At 34.3% G+C, this 22,332-nt stretch overlaps 1 protein-coding gene across 1 annotated transcript; it reads left to right on the top strand.

The window, feature by feature from the left end:
- Positions 1 to 9,630: 9,630 nt before the first annotated feature.
- On the top strand, positions 9,631 to 21,137 carry LOC111991070 (exopolygalacturonase). The gene is made up of 5 exons (XM_065772501.1): positions 9,631 to 9,753; positions 16,158 to 16,469; positions 19,005 to 19,517; positions 19,764 to 19,947; positions 20,923 to 21,137. Exons 1-5 carry the CDS (start codon positions 9,631 to 9,633, stop codon positions 21,135 to 21,137), a joined length of 1,347 nt encoding a protein of 448 aa, XP_065628573.1.
- The last annotated feature ends 1,195 nt before the right edge of the window (positions 21,138 to 22,332 follow it).

Below are 22,332 nucleotides of genomic sequence, written 5' to 3'. Positions count from 1 at the left end.
GTCAACCCCTTATTGGAATCAGGAAGACACTGGATGAGACGAACCCTATCGTCCCTTGTCTTCATATAGTACGTCTTACCCCTCAGGTGATGAAGGTTGTAGCACCAGTTCACATCGTGGTGAGTCAGTCTCAGCCCCATTTTCTCATTCAAGGTATCTACACACCCTAATATCCTAAATACATTCACGGCACACTGGGTAGGAGCTAGGCGAAAATGCCTAAGGTAATTGAGGGTCACTGGCCTCATAGGGATTCTCATCCCTCCCTCTATGAAAGCGACTATCGGGATCACGACTTCACCCTCTCTCCTCTTAATGTACCACTCCCCTTCTTCACAGTACTTCAAACTCACATTATTGGGTACCCCATAGTCAACAATGAATTTGTTCATCATCTCGTCGGACTCAACCAACTTCTTAAACTTACCCATTCCCCAAGGACGACTAAAAGTTCCAAAAGAAGAAAAGAAGGAATAGAATCAAGGAAATTTTGGGTCACTAGAAGAAGAAGACTTACAGAAATATGACGATTCTCTTCAGGTAGTGTGCAAGTTGAACTAGATTCAAATCATACGCATAAATGGTTGTAAGCACGAAAATGAGAAAACCAGGCGGTTCAAACAGGTACTTATACTCCCCCTTAGGTTCCCCAAATGTAACTACCTACCCATAAAAGCAAGAGATCCCCACCGAACAATTACCATCACACCGTTGAAAGTGGGAAACGTGGTGCCGCCAAAATTTAATGTGGGCACACATTAAGTCTTGAAACGCAAAAAACGCACATCGGGCAGTCAAAAAGTCGCCAGCATTAGCACGAACCGAAGTGGGGCAATTCGTCTAGAGGGCCCGTAGATATCAAAACCCTCCTCCCCGTCCGAGGGAACATGCAGCAGGGTTTTGAGGGGCTATTGTGAGGCCCGTGGGCCTAATAGCCTCAGCCCATCGTGTAGTAGGCCCAAGGCTGACGCCGAGGAAGACTGACCATCCAAGGCTAAGTTGGGGAAAGCCTCTTTTTTGACCCACGCCGAGGACCTCTTCGTCCTCGGCATACTAAGGATAATTTTAGGAAGGGACAAGCCCAGAGCAAGCTGTCACATTCACACTTAATGCATTCACCTAACCCCTCTGGCCGCATTAATGGGGATATAACCCCTTAGCAGGGCAACGTTGATCAGAGTGAACCACTTGAGTACTGATAAGGCCTCTGATGGGATGGACGGCCAGAAGAAAGGCGAATGAATGATCAACAGATGGAAAAAAGAGATAGGAAGATGGAGACTATATAAGAAAAGCAAGTAAAGTAAGATAGAAGGGGGGGAGGTTAGAAGGAGAAGAAAAGGGGCTCCTCGGCCACGGGCCGAGGAGCATCCCCCCAGTTGTAAATAAACTCTAAGTATTTTTTAATAAAAGAGAGTTCATGCTTGGTGAACGACGGCCAGTGCCTGAACCTTCAATCCACTCTCTACAAATTTATTGTTTGGGCTTGTTGGGCGGAAAACCCATTCATACTCAGGGTCAAATCCAAATTGAGTCCCTACAAGTAATTTGGTTATGTTTTTATAACAATGAATAATCATTTCTTATGAATAGTCATTCTTTAAAAGGGATGTAGTAGCTATTTCTTAATAAGTTTATTAATTTTTAAAATTAACACATTTCCAAATAAACAAATTTTCCATATGCACATAACAATTATAAAAATAAAAAATCATAAAAATAACTAATCTTTCTTTCAAATTTAAAAGAGTAAATTGCAAAATACACCCCTAATGTTTGGGGTTGCTTGGATTTTATATCATGAAATTTGAAAAATTGAATTTTACACCCTAAAGTTTACTTTCGTTAGCAAAATCAAACCCTCCGTTAGTGGTTTGTTGATGTGTCCATTAAGTGCCACATCATATGGTGACATTTGCTAGTTGGACCAATTAAATAGTGACATGTGCTATTAACTATTTAATTAATGTCTTTAACTAAAATTAAAATAAATCTATATATATATATATATATATATATTTTTTTTATAACATTTCTGATTTTCAGGTTATTCGAAATTTCCCCAAGAAAATCAAGGATCTCTTTCCAAAGAAACATTGAAAAATGACAACGCGATGCAAAAATCCAAATGAATCCAGCCATAAAAAAAACAGACAAATAAAAAAAAAAATCCCAGCATTTTCTGGGTAACCAAACAGAAAATTTTCCCAAGAAACCCAACACAATAATTAATGAGCAAAACCAACAACCAAAATACTTGAAGTACAATATTTTGGGCATTCAAAATTTTCTTAAGAAATCAAGATTTTCTATCCAAACAAACTCTAAAAAAATTACAACTCAAATTAAAAACCCATTCTAAAATATACAAACAATTTCAATAGGGCACATATCAAAACCCACAGATCTACAAGCCTTCATTTCCTTAACCCAAATGAAATTCTCAAGCTTTCATAACCTAATCACCAAATCAACCAAAGGATAAAACAAAAAGAGAGAGAGAGATCGGCGGCCATTAGTGGTGGAGACCTTGTTAACTTGTGCTGCCGTGTATGGTGGCTGTACTTGTGAGGTTCCGGCATGGTTGAGCTTGAGAGAGAATCAAGCTTAGGAGAGAGAAACTTGAGAGAGAGAGAGAGAGAGAGAGAGAGAGAGAGAGAGAGAGAGAGAGAGAGAGAGAGAGCCATCCTTTTGTGACTTGGGTGGTCGTTGGCAACGGCTGAGGTTTGGCTGCATGAAGCTTGACCACCAACACTCGATCTACTCTGCCACTGGCTTAATCTCCTCTTCACTCTCTCCCTCTGTCTCTGACGAACACATTAGTTTATGGTTTATTGATATTTTGCTAGTTTGATTGTTGTTGAGTGAGAAGTACTTGATGTTCATAAAATTTCAACGAACATTTTCTAATATTTTCTCTAGCTACCAGCAAAGGCTTAAGTTTAATGGAAGGGAAGAAGACATTAAGAAAGTGAATAATTCCCATAAGAAACCCAGCACGATAGTTGCTAAGGAAATTAATTATTTTATTTTAAAAAAAGTTTTTATTTAATTATTTTTAAAAAGTTTTTATTTTTTTATTTAAAGTTTTAAAGTTATTTATTTGATTTAGATTTATTTTATCCATATGTCATATTTTAATTAGATAAACTAGTATACTTCATCAGCTTATGTGGCACTTAACGGACATGTTAACAACCCACTAACGGAAGAGCTGATTTTGCTATCGAAAGTAAACTTTAGGGTATAAAATCCAAATTTTCAAACTTTAAGGTGTAAACTCCAAGTAACCCGAAACATTCGAGGTGTACTTTGCAATTTACCAGATTTAAAAATATTATTTTTTAGAAAATATAATTATATGAGTAAGAGTAAGATATTTCCTAAAATATATCCTGAATTTGTTTTAAAATGCTTTCATTCTATTGTCTTCAGGATTCTATTATTGTGTTGTCATCAAACAAATGAATAGTAAGAAGCATTACATTACATTGCCTTGTATTTCTTGTAATACCTATTCTATTTCTATGTAATTACCGTTACAGTATAGCACAAAAAAACCTCCAACTCACTTTACTTATTTAATTATTCTAATATTAAAATAAATACCCCTACCCTATTTTTTTTTCATACTCTAATCCATCTTGTTTTTGTGTTTGGTAAGGTTGTATTATTATTATTTTTATTTTTTAAAAGCATGGAAATTTGAAAGGCCAAAAATTACTTCATGTAAAGCTATCCTAATCCTTGGAGGAGAAGAGAAAATAAACAGGGGGATTTATATCTGATTCCTATATATAAACTAAATACCTTGATTCTCTTATTCAAAAACTCTCCCAACCTCATCGAGAACCCCACCATATTATTCAAGTTTATATATACAACTTTTGCTTCATATACATTCTTCTTTTAATACTAATCTCTTGCACCTCTCTCATCCGTCCTTTAGCTTACTTATATTTTTCTCCCAATTTGTTACATGCCCTATTTTAGGTAACCACTTTCCCTTTTCACCAACCTTAGATTTCTAATTCTAAAATACATTTCATTTAAATGAGTAACCACGTTAGATTCCCTAAATATAGGTAACCACGGTAGCTTAAATGGTATGGGTAAGTTGAAGGGTAAGCAGACGTGGAAGGTTTTTGGGTGATTGGTTAACTATATTAACTCATTTACCCATTTTAGGTAATCTGCTACCAATGCTCTTAGCTTTTCTAAAATTATTATAAAGTTTTGTTGTGTCCCTTGCTTTATATAATTATTTTATAAGGTAATATAATGTATAATTCATTTCTTACAATTTGCTAAAGACAATATATTTATAGTTTAGCTGTTTTTAGAAGAATTAGACTTATGTAGTCAAAGGATCTAATAGTTGAGATGATCCATATTCTTATAACTTGTGTCATAGTGCATTATATTTTCCTAAATTTTCTTCCATACAATTGAAGTTTCTAAGTTTTAAATATATTATTAAAATTTCTTATTCTCTTATCTTAACTAAAAAAAAAAAAAAAACTAAAAGCATAAAAGATAGACTTTACAAAAATTTATTTCTCTCAATTGCTAGGGACATACATAGCCATGTAGATTGTGATTTGATATGAACTCAAATTCTTAGTTTCAAAACAACCAAGCACTAAACTACTAATCCAAAATAAAATCAAACAAAAGTCATATGCGAGAGAAAGAGGATTTGTAATGGAAAATTAAAAAAAATACAACACCAAAAAATTGAACACCTCAACCCAAAGTGGAGGAATCAAAAACACTAATTAAACGCATTGTACAATACACAAGTAGGTGAAAATAAGCACACAGACTTGGCTATATCCTGACCCTCCATGTGGATGACTTTGAGTTACAAAAGAACAGAGTTTGGTGAGGAGAGTCATGCCTTTGGCTCGTGCCAACAGTGTTGAGTGCCATTGGAGGAAGAAAGATGTGCAATCTAGCATGGCCACCGAGCACTACCATGAGAGAGAATCAACTCCTTTTAGTCAGCAGGTGCTGCAAGACACTTCTCATTGTCTAGTATGAGTTTAGACCACTGCCCAAGACACATGTAACATCCTCAAGCCTCACGCTTTCCCTCTCTTCCTCTCTGGTTGTCCTTTAATATAGTATAAAGCCGCCTTTCAGCCAACTACCTTGGTAGATATAGTTTTTCTCTCTCATCTTCCAGTTGCGGAATGGTACAAGTTGTAGCTATATTTGGGTTTGTAACAAGCAATGGGGTTGGGACATTGATGCGGGAGATGCAAGAAAATTATTATTTAATATTATTTAGGTTTGCAAGTCAATTGTATTTTTATGTTTTAGGTCGTAGTTTATTGGGCTATTATTATTTTAATTTGGGTAGCAATGTTATTTTTCTAATAAATCAATTAGAGTTTCTTAACCAATTAGAACTAGGGTTTAGCAATCCTTTATAAGTAACCTATTATACTCCTTGAGGAGATAGTTGATATTTTGATGAATAAAAAAAATGGCCGTTTGGTCTTTCCTTGGTCAGGTCCTGACTCCTAGCAAGGCCTAGATATTGACTCCTAGGTCATATCCCTTTATTTTATTGTTATTTTAGTTTTGTTCTGGTTGTCCTACGTCAGTTTAATGACGCAGGAGATGTAAGAAAATTATTATTTAATATTATTTATATTTGCAAATCAATTGTATTTTTATGTTTTAGGTCATAACTTATTGGACTATTAGTATTTTAATTTGGGAAGTAAGGTTATTTTTGTAATAAGGCAATTAGGGTTTCCTAGCTAATTAGAACTAGAGTTTAGCAATATTTTATAAGCAACCTATTGTACTCCGTGAGGAGATAGTTGATATTTTGATTAATTAAAAATAATGGTCGTTTGGTCCTTCTTTGGTCTGGTGTTGACTCTAGGTCTACCCTAGATGCTGACTCCTAGTGGTTTCTCTGCTTGGTGTTGACTCCAAGTAAGGCCTAGGTGTTGACTATTAGGTCCTATCTTTTATTTTTCCATTGTTTTAGTTTTGTTTTGGTTATTCTGTGTCAGTTTTGGTATCAAAGCAAACACCGATTTGTTTGAAGCATCATCGCAAGTCAATCCAGAACCAAAAAAAAAAAACTCATTAGCCACCAGACGCCAAAACCCATTATCACCCTCAACAACCGCTACTGAGGACGTCGACCACCGTCGATGCAAGACTTGCGACTAGTAGCTGCCGCTCCTCCATGTTTTGTGCTGCCGCAGTCTCCCTTGTCTTCACGCCGCCAAAATCAACACCAACAACACCGCCGACAGTGAACGCTGATAAGCCACGCCGCCTCTTAGCTGATGAGTCCAGCGTCGCACTTCGTGATTGTTACTGTTTCTTTCTCTTTTAGTTGTTTCCTCTAAAAAAAAATCAAAAGGAAGGAAAAGAAAGAAAGTACTGTAGCTGTGACAACCCATTGCACGTATTAGGCCTTTAAATTGTTCATCCACAAGTCTACTTGTCCAAGTAAGATCCATTCACTTGAAGCCAGCAACTATTTGGGAGAACAGTTTTAGAAGACCATTCCAACGATTTTTCCAGAGAAAATCACAGCAACTATTTGTTGAAGCACTATTTTAGAGAATCATGGTAATATTAGAAGCACCTTATTTTGATGGTTATGAAACTTATCCACGAGATTTTATTAATTGGATGAATGGGATGGAGCAATTCTTTGAGCAAGCAAATTTTGCAGATAACTAAAGGTTAGGTATGCTAAGTTGAAATTAAGAGGTAAAGCACAAAGGTTTTGGGAGAATCTTGAATATTTCTGCTATATGAGGTATGAACCTGCCATCAGTATGTGGGAAGATATGAAAGAAAAGTTTTGTGATGAGTATTTGTCACCATACTATCGAGCTAGGTATCTATCCCAATCTCAATGTGGTACTTTTCAAGTTGAAGCAAATATGATGAATCCTCATCCTCATTCCATTTCATGTCCTCAGCGCACTTTTGAACAATCTATCAAGGAATCATCTACCAAGGAATTAAAGGAATTATTTGTAAAGCTCATGAAAAATGTTCAAGATAGGATTGCTCAGATGAAGCAAAAGAAGACTCAAACCGATTCAATTGGGAAACCAAGGATACTATATCACAATGAACTTATTGCTACTCCAATAAAAGACAACATTGATGATGATATCTTGGTCATGGAGAATCCTCCAGCAACACCAAAGCCTAAAGTTAACACAGACCTACATGCCTCGACAAGTGTTGCTTTAACATGCGTGCAAGGAATTGAATCTATTAAAGAGCAGCAAGGTGAAGAGATGGTACCTAAAGAGAGTATTATGTTAGCGGGTGCACATGATGTGAAAGTTGAAGTTGTTGAATGTGCTTCTAATCAATCCTCCACAGTCCTTTAAGATCTACATCTTGGTGAAGTCGAAGAGGTTAAAACCACAATGCTTCCTATGGTTCATAAGGTTCAAGAAGAGATTATACTGATTCCACACATTGATTTTGTTATTCCAAATGAGTTTGATGTGGTGGAATTCAAGATTTTTCTTTTCCCTGTGCTCCCTAAGGTGATTTCAGACTTGAAGCAAGTGTCATTTGTCAGCATCCTAATCCTTCAATGCTTTAAAACTCGAGGTCGAGTTTTCTTCAACCAAAGGAGAATGATGCAGGAGATGTAAGAAAATTATTATTTAATATTATTTATGTTTGCAAGTCAATTATATTTTTATGTTTTAGGTCGTAGTTTATTGGGCTATTAGTATTTTAATTTGGGAAGCAAGGTTATTTTTGTAATAAGGCAATTTGGGTTTCCTAACCAATTAGAACTAGGGTTTAGCAATCATTTATAAGCAACCCTTTATAAGCAACATATTGCAATCCTTGAGGAGATAATTGATATTTTGATGAATGAAAAAACAATGGTCGTTTGATCATTCTTTGGTCTTGTGCTAACTCTAGGTCTACCCTAGGTGCTGACTCGTAGTGGTTTTCTCGCTTTGTGCTGACTCCAAGAAAGGCCTAAGTGTTGACTCCTAAGTCATATATTTTATTTTTCCATTATTTTAGTTTTGTTTTGGTTGTCCTACGCCAGACACTTGTCTTTGTATAGCCAGTAACATTCCTTGTACTATAAGAGGGGAATGTTGCTGAGTAGAAAAAGGGAGGTTGTTAAGAGAGGAAGAAATCTAGGTAGAAAGAAAAGGGCAGAAAAAGTGTAAGGGTGGAGGGAAGTAAGAATACTGTGTAATACTCAGCTTTTTCTCTTAATATTGCATAGTTTCATAGGGATAAGGATACCCCATCCTTCATCCCATTATAGTTTTTTATCCCTATTCATGGGTTTTCCACGTACACACTATGTATTTCTCTACTGATGCCATTTTTCCTCTTTTTCAGTTTTACTATAAAAATGTATTTTTAATACTTAACAAGCATGACACCCAAATGTACTATTAGTCTCCCTTGTCTTCACGCCGCCAAAATCAACACCAACAACACCGCCGACAGTGAACGCTGATAAGCCACGCCGCCTCTTAGCTGATGAGTCCAGCGTCGCACTTCGTGATTGTTACTGTTTCTTTCTCTTTTAGTTGTTTCCTCTAAAAAAAAATCAAAAGGAAGGAAAAGAAAGAAAGTACTGTAGCTGTGACAACCCATTGCACGTATTAGGCCTTTAAATTGTTCATCCACAAGTCTACTTGTCCAAGTAAGATCCATTCACTTGAAGCCAGCAACTATTTGGGAGAACAGTTTTAGAAGACCATTCCAACGATTTTTCCAGAGAAAATCACAGCAACTATTTGTTGAAGCACTATTTTAGAGAATCATGGTAATATTAGAAGCACCTTATTTTGATGGTTATGAAACTTATCCACGAGATTTTATTAATTGGATGAATGGGATGGAGCAATTCTTTGAGCAAGCAAATTTTGCAGATAACTAAAGGTTAGGTATGCTAAGTTGAAGTTAAGAGGTAAAGCACAAAGGTTTTGGGAGAATCTTGAATATTTCTGCTATATGAGGTATGAACCTGCCATCAGTATGTGGGAAGATATGAAAGAAAAGTTTTGTGATGAGTATTTGTCACCATACTATCGAGCTAGGTATCTATCCCAATCTCAATGTGGTACTTTTCAAGTTGAAGCAAATATGATGAATCCTCATCCTCATTCCATTTCATGTCCTCAGCGCACTTTTGAACAATCTATCAAGGAATCATCTACCAAGGAATTAAAGGAATTATTTGTAAAGCTCATGAAAAATGTTCAAGATAGGATTGCTCAGATGAAGCAAAAGAAGACTCAAACCGATTCAATTGGGAAACCAAGGATACTATATCACAATGAACTTATTGCTACTCCAATAAAAGACAACATTGATGATGATATCTTGGTCATGGAGAATCCTCCAGCAACACCAAAGCCTAAAGTTAACACAGACCTACATGCCTCGACAAGTGTTGCTTTAACATGCGTGCAAGGAATTGAATCTATTAAAGAGCAGCAAGGTGAAGAGATGGTACCTAAAGAGAGTATTATGTTAGCGGGTGCACATGATGTGAAAGTTGAAGTTGTTGAATGTGCTTCTAATCAATCCTCCACAGTCCTTTAAGATCTACATCTTGGTGAAGTCGAAGAGGTTAAAACCACAATGCTTCCTATGGTTCATAAGGTTCAAGAAGAGATTATACTGATTCCACACATTGATTTTGTTATTCCAAATGAGTTTGATGTGGTGGAATTCAAGATTTTTCTTTTCCCTGTGCTCCCTAAGGTGATTTCAGACTTGAAGCAAGTGTCATTTGTCAGCATCCTAATCCTTCAATGCTTTAAAACTCGAGGTCGAGTTTTCTTCAACCAAAGGAGAATGATGCAGGAGATGTAAGAAAATTATTATTTAATATTATTTATGTTTGCAAGTCAATTATATTTTTATGTTTTAGGTCGTAGTTTATTGGGCTATTAGTATTTTAATTTGGGAAGCAAGGTTATTTTTGTAATAAGGCAATTAGGGTTTCCTAACCAATTAGAACTAGGGTTTAGCAATCATTTATAAGCAACCCTTTATAAGCAACATATTGCAATCCTTGAGGAGATAATTGATATTTTGATGAATGAAAAAACAATGGTCGTTTGATCATTCTTTGGTCTTGTGCTAACTCTAGGTCTACCCTAGGTGCTGACTCGTAGTGGTTTTCTCGCTTTGTGCTGACTCCAAGAAAGGCCTAAGTGTTGACTCCTAAGTCATATATTTTATTTTTCCATTATTTTAGTTTTGTTTTGGTTGTCCTACGCCAGACACTTGTCTTTGTATAGCCAGTAACATTCCTTGTACTATAAGAGGGGAATGTTGCTGAGTAGAAAAAGGGAGGTTGTTAAGAGAGGAAGAAATCTAGGTAGAAAGAAAAGGGCAGAAAAAGTGTAAGGGTGGAGGGAAGTAAGAATACTGTGTAATACTCAGCTTTTTCTCTTAATATTGCATAGTTTCATAGGGATAAGGATACCCCATCCTTCATCCCATTATAGTTTTTTATCCCTATTCATGGGTTTTCCACGTACACACTATGTATTTCTCTACTGATGCCATTTTTCCTCTTTTTCAGTTTTACTATAAAAATGTATTTTTAATACTTAACAAGCATGACACCCAAATGTACTATTCGGGATTAGATAACAAACACTAGAACTTTTTGAAACCTAACTTGCATGTACACGCATCAACCCAAAACTACAAAAAAAAAAGAACAAAAATCCACCAAAAGAAACAAAAAGAAGAGAGAGAGAGAGAGAGAGAGAGAGAGAGAGAGATCTCCTTCTTTCATATGAGAAAAATATGGATTGAAAATAGGTGCCTAATGTGGCACAATGAAAGAATAAAAAAATTAATTACTAAGTTTCCATTATTATAAGGTAACCTTCAGTTTGTTTCAATAGAAAATCTTATGTGAACATAGTTTTTCTTATTTACCTGTGTTTGGTAGTACTATTTAGAAAAAAATGGGTTACAAGAAATTATCTCTTGACTTTCCTTATTTAGCTTGACATGAAAATAGAGTTGTTTTCCAGAAGACTAGTGAGATAGAGTTGTTTTCCACTTTTGAAAAACAACGTGGAAACCAACTCTATCTCACACCAAGGTAAATAAGGGAAGTCAAACGATAATTTTCCAACTCAGTTTAAGACTGCTACCAATTGTAGGAAAATGAGATAGTTTTCTTAAAAACTCTTTCTAGAAATTGATTGATTTCCAGAAAAGATTAATGTTGAAACAAACGTATGCCAACATAGGAGAAATGGTGCAAGTTGTGGTGGGCTCATGTGTGAGGTGGTAGGCTAATTTAGGAATGCTGTTATAAAATTTTTGTGAAGTTTAGTCGTATCCCTAGTGTTACTATTACTTTTATTCCATTCTTATCTATAAATTAAAAGCATTATAAAAGCAGAGAAACCAAAACAATCAAGTAGTAGTATGTGAAGAAGAAAAGATGGCTTCAATATCATTTTTTCGTTGTGTGTATCTAATGTTTTTATTAGCATGTATTTCTGAATTTGGATATGGGAAAATGGTTTTTACCGTGATGAACTATGGTGGTGTTGTTGTTGAAGGAAATACTAATATTAGTAAGTTAATTTTCGCTCAATTAAATTATGATAACCAAGAATCTCTTCTTGGATGGGTAGCATTGAAGCATTTTAATAAAGTTAAATAAGGAAGTCAAATGATAATTTTCAAATTCATTTTAAGGTTATTAGTACTTACTAATTATAGAAAATGAGATAGTTTTTTAAAAATTGCTTTTGAAAAATTATTCATTTTTCAAAAAATGTTAATGTCAAAATAATCAATGCCAACACAGGAGAAACATTTAAGCCTATAACATCAAACACTTATAAATATAATACCCCGTAAGGAAGAAAAAAAGCATGGAAATTGGGAAGGGACAAATTTCTTTTTTGAAGCCTAAAATGGTCTACACGTTCCCAAGCACCTAATAAATTAAACCCAACTTTAATGGTGCTATTTTCAATGATTTATCCCATGACACTCCAACGGTCTAATCGTAGGGGCGTTGAGTCAATGGATTCTGCAAGTACTGCTCTTCAGTTTGCCAAAGATTTTTGCATTCATAATCTCGAGTTTAAAGGTGATTCTCTTCTCGTCATTTCAGCCTTGTGGGATAGTCGATCATCAAATTCTATACACCGGCATTTTATAGCTAGAGAAGACAAAACTCTTAGAACATTATTTTATTTTTAAGCATATTAGGAGGGAGGGCAATTGTTTAGCCCATGACCTTCGTGAAGAGTAGTTTCGTCTGCAAGTTTTGATGTTTGGGTAGAAAAACAACCATTTGATTTGGAGAATGTACTCCAAAAAGATTTAAGTTAATAAAATTCCTGTACCTTTTTATCAAACCACCTCCATCCAAACCAACTGGCAGCGAATCTCCTTCGATAATGAGATTTCTAATGGTTTTGTTCTACTTCCTTGCATTGTCTGTGTGGAGTTGTTATTATATCTGCTTTCTATATCTAACCTTAATTGATATACCTTCCTTCTTTTACTCACAAAACTCTCTCCCAACCTTATCGAGAACCCCACCGAATTATTCAAGTTCATTTATACAACTTTTGCTTCATATATATATATATATATATAATATAATATAATATAATTCTTCTTCTAGCGGTAATCTCTTGCACCTCTCTCACTCATCCTTTAGCTTTTCAAAACCTTGTCAGCTTTTTAAAATTATTGTTAAGTTTTGTTGTGTCCTCAGCTTTATGTATTTATTTTGTAATTTGGTATAATTTAAAATTCGTTCCTTAAAATTTGCTGGAGATAATATATTATGTTAGTCATTTTTAGAAGAATTAGACTCATGTAACTAAAGGAGATAATTGTCGAGATGGTTCATATTCTTCTAACTTGTGTCATAGTGCATTATGTTTTCCTAAATTTTCTTCCATAAATTGAACTTTTTAAGTTTCAAATTTTTTATTCTCTTATCTTTACTGAAAAAAAAAAAGAAAAAAGAAAAAAGAAAGATTGACTTTACAATAGTTATTACTCACAGTGAGGAGTGATGCCAAGTTAATATGAGGGGGTTCAAACCCCTTGAGCTGGCAAACAAAAAAAGCCCTACTTATGCTTCATCCTTTAGCATTTTAAAGCCTTTTTAGAGCAATAATAGCAGCTTACTTATATTTCTCTCTCAATTTTTTACTTTTCCTTTATTTTAGGTAACCTCTATTCTTTTTCACTCATATCAGATTTCCTATTCTAAAACCTATTTCATTTTTTTATGAGAAGAAAGATAGTGCTTATTATTATTAAGGAAGACCATTAAAATCAGTCTGAACATTATGTGGAACATCTTTCATCCAAACTATTGTATGGGAAGAACGAATAGCTCTCCCTGCAAGTGAGTGTGCAACAGTATTACAAAGCCTACGTACATAAGAAAAACTAAAATCACTGAAAAACTGGGCGGCAATGTACTGCACATCAGTTGCTATGTGGCCAAACTGTGATAGCGATCTACATTCACTTCATAAGGTGTTGATGAGAGTTTGAGAATCCCCTTCCAATACAACTCAATCCAAACCAAGTTCTGCAGCAAATTCCAATGCTTTTTGAGCTGCAAGTGCTTCCACCTCTATGACTGTGAATGGGAGATCAAGGAATACTTTGGGAGAGGGATGCCATCACCAAGCCTTGCTCATTCCTTATCACTACCCCGATTCCAGCACAGTTTTCTTTGTCAAAGAGGGTGCCATGAAAATTAATTTTGTACCACGATGCATTTGGAGATTGCCAAGAAGCTACTGGAGGGATCTAATGTGGAGCTGGGTTTGCTAGCAATACTAAGAATTCCTGAATCCGATCCTTAGCCTATTGCAGAAGCTATCTCAGTGTAATCGTAATTTGTTCAGCCAGGCGTATATTGTTTCTTCTATTCCACACCGCCCAAATGACCATTGAGAAGAGAGTAGGATCAACCTATTTCATTTAAATGGGTAACCACATCAGAGTCCCCAAATATAGGAAACCACAATAGCTTAAATGTTTATGGAAAAGCTGAACTGGAAGGTTTTTGGATGTTTGGTGACATATATTCACTCATTTACCCATTTTAGGTAATTTGCAACCAATGCTCTTAGCTTTCTAAAATTATTATAAAGTTTTGTTGTGTCCCTAATTTTATACAATTATTTTGTAATGTAGTATAATGTATAATTCATTCCTTAAAATTTTCCAAAGATAATATATTAGGTTTAGTTGTTTTTAGAAGAATTAGACTCATGTAGCCAAAGGAGATAATTGTTGAGATGGATCATACTCTTTTAAATTGTGTCATAGTGCATTATGTTTGCCTAAATTTTCTTCCATCCAATTGAACTTTCTAAATTTCAAATTTTTATTCTCTTATCTTAAATTAAAAAAAAAATTATATTAATATTTTTAATATAATTTTGTTTTGACCTTCTAACATAAAATTTGAACCACCTAATTCTAATTTTTTTTTTTGTCCTACTGAAATAAGCATTAATATGATCTTCTTGACAATATCTTAGCCTTTTTAGATGCCAAAAAAAAAAAAAAAAAAAAAAAAACAACAACAACAAACAAACAAACAAACAAACAAACCAATTTGTTCTTTTTTTTTTTTTTTTTTTTTTTGGTGGGGGGGGGGGGGTGGGGTAGTAAGCCCAGCATCAAAATTAGAAAAATGATTGATCTTACAATTCAAGAAAAGCCCATTTATGTCTTCTTTACTTAATTTCACTTACAAATGTAATTAATCTATTCATGGCCATAAAGTGTTTATTGTATTTAGAAATAATAGATGATTTTCAAAGTCTAATCTTATCAACAATAATTATTATGTTCATTGTATTAAGAAATAATATGTTAAATGGACTTAAAGTTTATCTTTTGTTTTGTTTTTTTCCTCAGTTCATGGACAAATTTGTAATAAAGAAACCACGTACACTGCAATAATAAAAAAAAACCATGTACACTGCAAGATTTATAATCTTATTGACGACCCCCCCCCCCCCCCCCAAAGAAAGAAAAAAAAAAAGAGTGGCCATTGCTCACAATTGCTAGGTACATCTAAATAAATAGTCATGTAGATTGTGTTTTGATATGAACTCAAATTTTTACTTCCAAAACAACCAAGTATTAATCTCAAAATCAAATCAAAAGCCATATGAGAGAGAAAGAGGATTTGTAATGGAGAATTAAAAAGAACACAAAACCAAAAACACTAAACGCATCAACCCAAAGTGGAGGTATCAAAAACACTAAAACTCATCAACCCAAAATGACAAAAAGAAATAAAGCACCAAAAGAAAAAAAAGGAGGGGGGGGGGGGGGGAGAATCTCGTTTTACTTGTGAGAAAAATATGAATTGAAAATAGGTTGCTGATGCAGCACAATGAAAGAATATAAAAATTTCTATTTGTTTCAATGGAAAACTTTAAGTGAAGATAGTTTTTTGCTTTTCTATGTTTGGTAGTACTATCAGAACAAAAATTGGTTAAAGGAAAACTATCTCTTAACTTCTCTTATTTAGCTTGACTGAAAATAGAGCTGTTTCTAAGAAGGCCTGGAGTGAGATAGAATTGTTCTCCACTTTTGGAAAATAATTAACTATATCTCACACCAAGATAACAAGGGAAGTCAAACGAATATTCCAACTCAGTTTAAGGTTGCTACTAATTATAGGAAAATGAAGATAGTTTTTAAAAAAAAAAAATTTTGGAAATGATTCATATGCCGGAAAATGTTAATGCAGAGGCAAATGAATGCCAACATAAGAGAAACATTGTGTAAGTTGTGGTGGGCTCATGTGTGAGGTGGTAGGCCTAATTTGGCAATGCTGTTTATAATTGTTTGAAGTTTAGTCGTTATCCCTAGTGTTACTATTACTTTTATTCCATTCTTATCTATAAATTAAAAGCATTATAAAAGCAGAGAAACCAAAACAATCAAGTAGTAGTATGTGAAGAAGAAAAGATGGCTTCAATATCATTTTTTCGTTGTGTGTACATTCTTTATATTAAGCTTGTTATTGGTAATTTTCGCTTAATAAAATTATGATATCCAAGGATCTCTTCTTGGTTGTGTAGCATTGAAGTGTTTTTTATTGTGCGTGTTTGTCTTTGCAGGTGTTTGAATATGTATTTAACAAAGCTTGTCAATCTGAAGGAATAAATCTTGTATTAATCCCTCGGGGAATCTATTTGTTATGGCCTATAGTGTTGAATGGCCCATGCAACGGCCTACTGGAATTTGTGATTTTAGGGACCCTAAAAGCTCCTACAGATAAAGTATTTTCAATTAATGTTGATCATTGGATCACCTTCCAACACATAGATGGGTTGATAATCACGGGTGGTGGGAAATTGGATGGCCAAGGTCCCTCTGCTTGGAATGAGAATAATTGCAGTAAAGATCCAAACTGCAAAACTCTTCCCATTGTAAGTTTTTATATCAACAAATCCATCTTAAATTGGGTTAAAAAAAATGGTGTAGCCCATGATCATTTACATGGGCCATTTGTCATGATTCATTTTTGGCATTCTATTTTGGTATAGGTCATTTAACTTCACAATTTTATAATCTATTTTTCTTTTCCATATACTTAGATTAGGTTTTATTTATTTATTTAAAAAAATTAGTTTCTTTCCTCTTCAACTATAAAATTGTACCATTTAATTTTTTATTGGTCTATTTCCAATGTCATGAACCTTTTTTTTTTAATGAAGTTGAACTATTTAGCATATTTACTTATTAGGTATATTTTATTTATTAATTTATTTGGTGCAATTTTTTTAGGTACGACTTATAAACTTATTAAAACAATTCCCATTTTTCAAAATAAGTTAAATAAACCACAAAATTTAATCAGAACACTTTTTAAATTGCAATCCTGTTTGAGTTAGCATGTTAAATATTAGCATTGATACACCATGTTGAATATGCTAGTATGGATGCGGAAGCGAAAGCATAAAATATAAAACACAATAACACACAAGAGTTACGTGGTTCCGCCTAATAGCTTATATCCAAGGAGAAAACCCTAAAGAGCTACATCAATAATATATTATAGTGTAGTACAAATTTTGTGTTACAATGAATTATATCATATGCATATATAGTAGATTAAACCCTAGACTAATAGATTTCTAGTACAAGTAGAAGACTTGGCTTGTATACAACGTAGAATTAGACTTGGGCCTATACTAATGGGCTAATATATCTCTAACACCCCCTCTCAAACTCAAAATGGAAGCTTGATGAAATCTTGAGATTTGATAAGGTTGAGAAGATCCTTTGAATGAAGTTTGGCTCTGTGACGGTAATTTGAGGAAGGCAATGGTCTTACAGTATTGATGCGACTTCTAACGATATCATGACTATACCGGAGAGTTTTGACGGTAGTAGTAGGAAGCCAAAGAAGATGAACGTAGCGAAAAAACACCGAGGAAGACAAAGATTGTTCTTAAATATACCTCAAGGACAGAAAACCATGGCTACAAGAAGGTGGCTCTAATACCATGTTAAATATTAATATTGACACACCATGTTGAATATACTAGTATGAATGCAGAAGCGAAAGTATAAAATATAAAATACAATAACACACAAGAGTTACGTGGTTCAGCCCAACGGCCTATATCCACGGAGAAAACCCTAAAGTGCTACATTAATAATATATTACAATGTAGTACAAATCCTATATTACAATGAATTATAACATGTGTATATATAGTAGACTAAACCCTAGACTAATAGACTTCTAGTACGAAGACTTAGTTTGTACACAAAGTAGAATTAGACTTGGGCCTATACTAATGGGTTAATATATCTCTAACATGTTAAATATTAGCATTGATACACCATGCTGAATATGCTAGTATGAATGCAGAAGCGAAAGCATAAAATATAAAACACAATAACATACAAGAGTTATGTGATTTAGCCAAACAGCTTATATCCACGGAAAAAGCCCTAAAGGGTTACATATTATAGTGTAGTACAAATCATGTGTTATAATGAATTATAACATGTGTATATATAGTAAACTAAATCCTAAACTAATAGACTTCTAGTACAAGTAGAAGACTTGGCTTGCACACAAAGTAGAATTAGACTTGGGCCTATACTAATGAGCTAATATATCTCTAACACCCTCTCTCAAGTTCAAGATGAAAGCTTAATGAAATCTTGAGATTTGATAAGGTTAAGAAGATCCTTTGAATGAAGTTTAACTCTGTGACGGTAGTTTGAGGAAGGCAATGGTTTTGTAGTGTTGATGCGACTTTTAACGGTGGCATGACTATACCGGAGAGTTTTGACAACATTAGTAGAAAGCCAAAGAAGATGAATGCAGCGAAAAAACACCGAGGAAGATAAAGATTGCTCTTAAATATACCTTAAGGACAGAAAACCATGGCCACAAGAAGGTGGCTCTGATACCATGTTAAATATTAGCATTGATACATCATGTTGAATATGCTAATATGGTTGCGAAAGCAAAAGTATAAAATATAAAACACCATAACACACGAGAGTTACATGGTTCAGCCTAACAGCCTATATCCTTAAGGACAGAAAACCATGGCCACAAGAAGGTGGCTCTGATACCATGTTAGATATTAGCATTGATACACCATGTTGAATATGCTAGTATGGTTGCGAAAGCAAAAGTATAAAATATAAAACACCATAACACACGAGAGTTACATGGTTCAGCCTAACAGCCTATATCCATAGAGAAAACCCTAAAGAGCTACATCAATAATATATTATAATGTAGTACAAATTCTGTATTACAATGAATTATAATGTGTATATATAGTAGACTAAATTCTAAACTAATAGACTTCTAGTACAAGTAGAAGACTTGGCTTGCACACAAAGTAGAATTAGACTTGAGCTTATACTAATAGACTAATATATCTCTAATAAGTTGCATATTATTCACATTGTGTTTCCGTTATGCTTTTCAGTCGTTGAGACTTAATTTCGTCAACAATGCAAGGATCAGTTACCTACATTCAATCAATAGCAAGGAAACCCATGTGAACATTTGGGGATGCACACATATGAAACTTAATCACATTCATATAATAGCACCCAAAGATAGCCCAAATACTGATGGAATTCGCATTGGTTCATCTAGTAATATTGAAATCTTGAATTCGATAATAGCCACCGGAGATGATTGTGTAGCAATGAGTCCTGGTTCTAAAGATATAATCATTCAGAACGTTAAGTGTGGCCCGGGCCATGGAATCAGTGTCGGAAGCCTTGGTAAGTTGCCTAATGAAGAAGATGTTAGTGGATTATGGGTGACAAATTGCACCTTCATTGGCACTCAAAATGGCTTGAGGGTTAAAACATGGGCTACGCCTTATTCAAGTAATGTTTTCAATCTTACCTTTGAAGACATCATCATGGATAATGTCAACAACCCCATCATTATTGATCAACAATATTGTCCACGTGCGAATTGTCAAAAGGTACTGTTCAAATCGTGTTACATATGCGTGTGCCTTTTGCATAGGTTTTTGGTTTTGAGTCAAAAGGTACTGTTCAAAATAATTTTACATATGCTTGTGCATTTTGCATAGTTTTTTGGTTTTGAGCTATTATGGTCATAACTTACTAGTGCTTTTAGACTCAATTTTTTGGGTTAGGGATTGAAAAAAAATATGTTAAATAAAACTGGATTTATCATGTTGGTGATCCTTTTTTTTTATCTACAGGGCAACTCCCAAGTTCAGATTCAAGATGTTAAGTACATAAACATTAGGGGCACCTCTTCCTCAAAACTTGCAGTTACTTTTGATTGTAGCAAAAGTAAACCTTGTGAGAATATTGAGCTCAATGACATCAACCTAACTTACAAAAGTGTAGGACATGCAGCATCATCATGTTCTAATGCCAAAGGTACTACAATTGGTCAACAACAGCCCCGATCTTGCTTATAGCACTCTTTACTTGTAGCACCTTGCTTGATATCAAGACAAATTCAAGATTTAATAATGCTCACTTCGTATATTTTGTAATAAATGCCCTTGAAATTTATTGCTCTATAGCCTATTTTAGGTGATGTGTCGATTCTCTATATATCGTGGAGCAATAACTGGCTTTGTGTTTATGTAAAATATCCTAAAGTGAATAATGCTCCGATCTCTCCTATGGTTTTCCATAAATACACTCCTTATTCCTCTAATTTGGATTTAGAAGCATAGGTTACTTAAAATGTAAACTATTTATATATCCTCTAGAGTGGTTGACACCATAGCCCAATTAATGTTGGGTATTGATAGTTTTTAAGAATCGGGTATTGATAGTTATGTCACTTATTTGACCATTTAGCCAAACGTTGCTCGTTTATAGTTAGTCTTCAGTGTGGTTTAAATAATTAGGTAAACATTCTTATGATTAATTGAATACGTTATATATTTCCAAAGTAACTTACATGGCATAATTCTCATACACATAAGTGGGATGATTGACAAACAAATTATGAAGTATGAAAACATGGTCATGGGGTCTGATTTTAGAGTCCTTCTAGGAATACAACAAAAATTCACAATATTCCCAAATTAATATATCACCTCACACATAGGCTATTAAAAAAGAAAAACTATATTGCAAATTGTGGTGAGCTCATGTTTGGAAATAGACTAATTTTGTTCTAAAAGCATTGTAAAGTATTTTTGTGTCCCTAGCTTTCTTGTTAGTTTTATTCCATTTTTATCTATGAAAATTCATTATAAAAACAGAGAAACCACAACAATCAAGTAGTAGTAGTATCCTCTCTCAAAAAAAGAAGAAGGAAAAAAGTAGTGGTAGTAGCAGAAAGCAAGGGTTCAATATCAGATTTTCATTGTATTTATCTATTGGGTGACTCTTAAGTTCAGATTCGCTATGTCAAGTACAGAAACATTATGGGCACCTCTAGCTCAAAAATTGCATTTGCTTTTGAATGTAGCAAAGGCAAACCTTGTGAGAAGATTGATTTCAACAACATTAACCTAACTTACCATGGTGCTGAAAGAGCTGTGGCATCCTCATGTTCTAATTCCAAAGGTATTGCTAATGGTCAACAGCAACCCAGATCTTGTATATAGCACTCCTACTTGCAGCACCTTTTTTAAAATTAAGACAAATTGAACTTTAGTAATGTAGCATTTATGGCATGTTTGGATGTTTAAAAAAGGAGGGGGAGTAGAGTAGAGGGAGAGAGAGTAATGCAATTACCTTGTTTGGAAGTTTTTTAAAGAATGAAGGGGAGGGGTTTGGAGGAGTTTGGAGGGGTTTGGACTCCCTCTAGCCCTCCAATTTTAATTCCCCCAAATTGGAGAGATTTGGAGGGGGAGTAGAGTACATAAACTATTGACCAAGTAAATTACCTAATTTACCCTTATTATATTAACAAAATTACACAAGGGGAAGGGCTAATTACTCCCTTCCCCCTTACTAATTTTAAAAACATCCAAATAAGGTGGAGGTGAATTATTCTCCTCTACTCTCCTCCCCACTACTTCCCTTCCCTTTACTCCCCTCTACTCTCCTCCCTCTCTAAACTTCCAAACAAGCCATTAACCAACATTCTTTTGACAGTATTGTTTTGTACTTGATTTGAATTCTTTTCTATAAGAAATATTGTAAGCTGTGATGTATTCCACTTTTTATTTGTAAATTGTAAGTGCTTTTGAAATTTGATTCTATGGTTGTGTCCATTCTCTGTATAATGTGGAGTAAATAAGTAGCTTCTGTTTGTGTAATAATTAAGGGAGTTAATTTCATATCGGAGGCCATTTCAATATGGATAGGGGAACAAAATATTTCGGTATCGATTGATACAAGTGTACTATTTTGGAATTAATGCAATTTTTATATTTCTATACACACACACACACACACACACACACACACACACACACACACACACACACACACACACACACACATATATATATATATGTAATATGTTTGTATTTATTTATATAAGTATGAATTTATGGATTTTTTTATGTTTATCAACATAAAATTTAAAAGTTGCATATTTTATAAGCCTAAATATTAGCCCAAATACATTAACTCAATATATTATTGGCGAAAACACCATTTTGGTCCCTACATTTTAGGGTCATGGTCAATTTGGTCCCTACATTTTAGTAGCAGTTAATTTGGTCCCTGTTATTTTTAAGTTGGAATCAACTTGTTCCCTACCGTTAACTTACTAACAGAAAATGCCTATGTGGCAAATGATTTGTCTTGTTGGAGCACACGTGGCTAATATAATAATATATAATTATTTAT

The sequence above is a fragment of the Quercus suber genome, unplaced genomic scaffold (genome assembly GCF_002906115.3).
Source record: "Quercus suber isolate HL8 unplaced genomic scaffold, Cork oak 2.0 scaffold_60, whole genome shotgun sequence".
NCBI lineage: Eukaryota > Viridiplantae > Streptophyta > Magnoliopsida > Fagales > Fagaceae > Quercus > Quercus suber.
This window is presented reverse-complemented; position numbering and strand designations above follow the sequence as displayed.

Coding starts and splice junctions, on each gene's coding strand:
- LOC111991070 (XM_065772501.1), top strand. CDS start 9,631: ATGCTTCCTATGGTTCATAAGGTTCAAGAAGAGATTATACTGATTCCA. Junction 16,470..19,004: donor ACTGCAAAACTCTTCCCATT/GTAAGTTTTTAT, acceptor TATGCTTTTCAG/TCGTTGAGACTTAATTTCGT. Junction 19,948..20,922: donor ATCATGTTCTAATGCCAAAG/GTACTACAATTG, acceptor GTGACTCTTAAG/TTCAGATTCGCTATGTCAAG.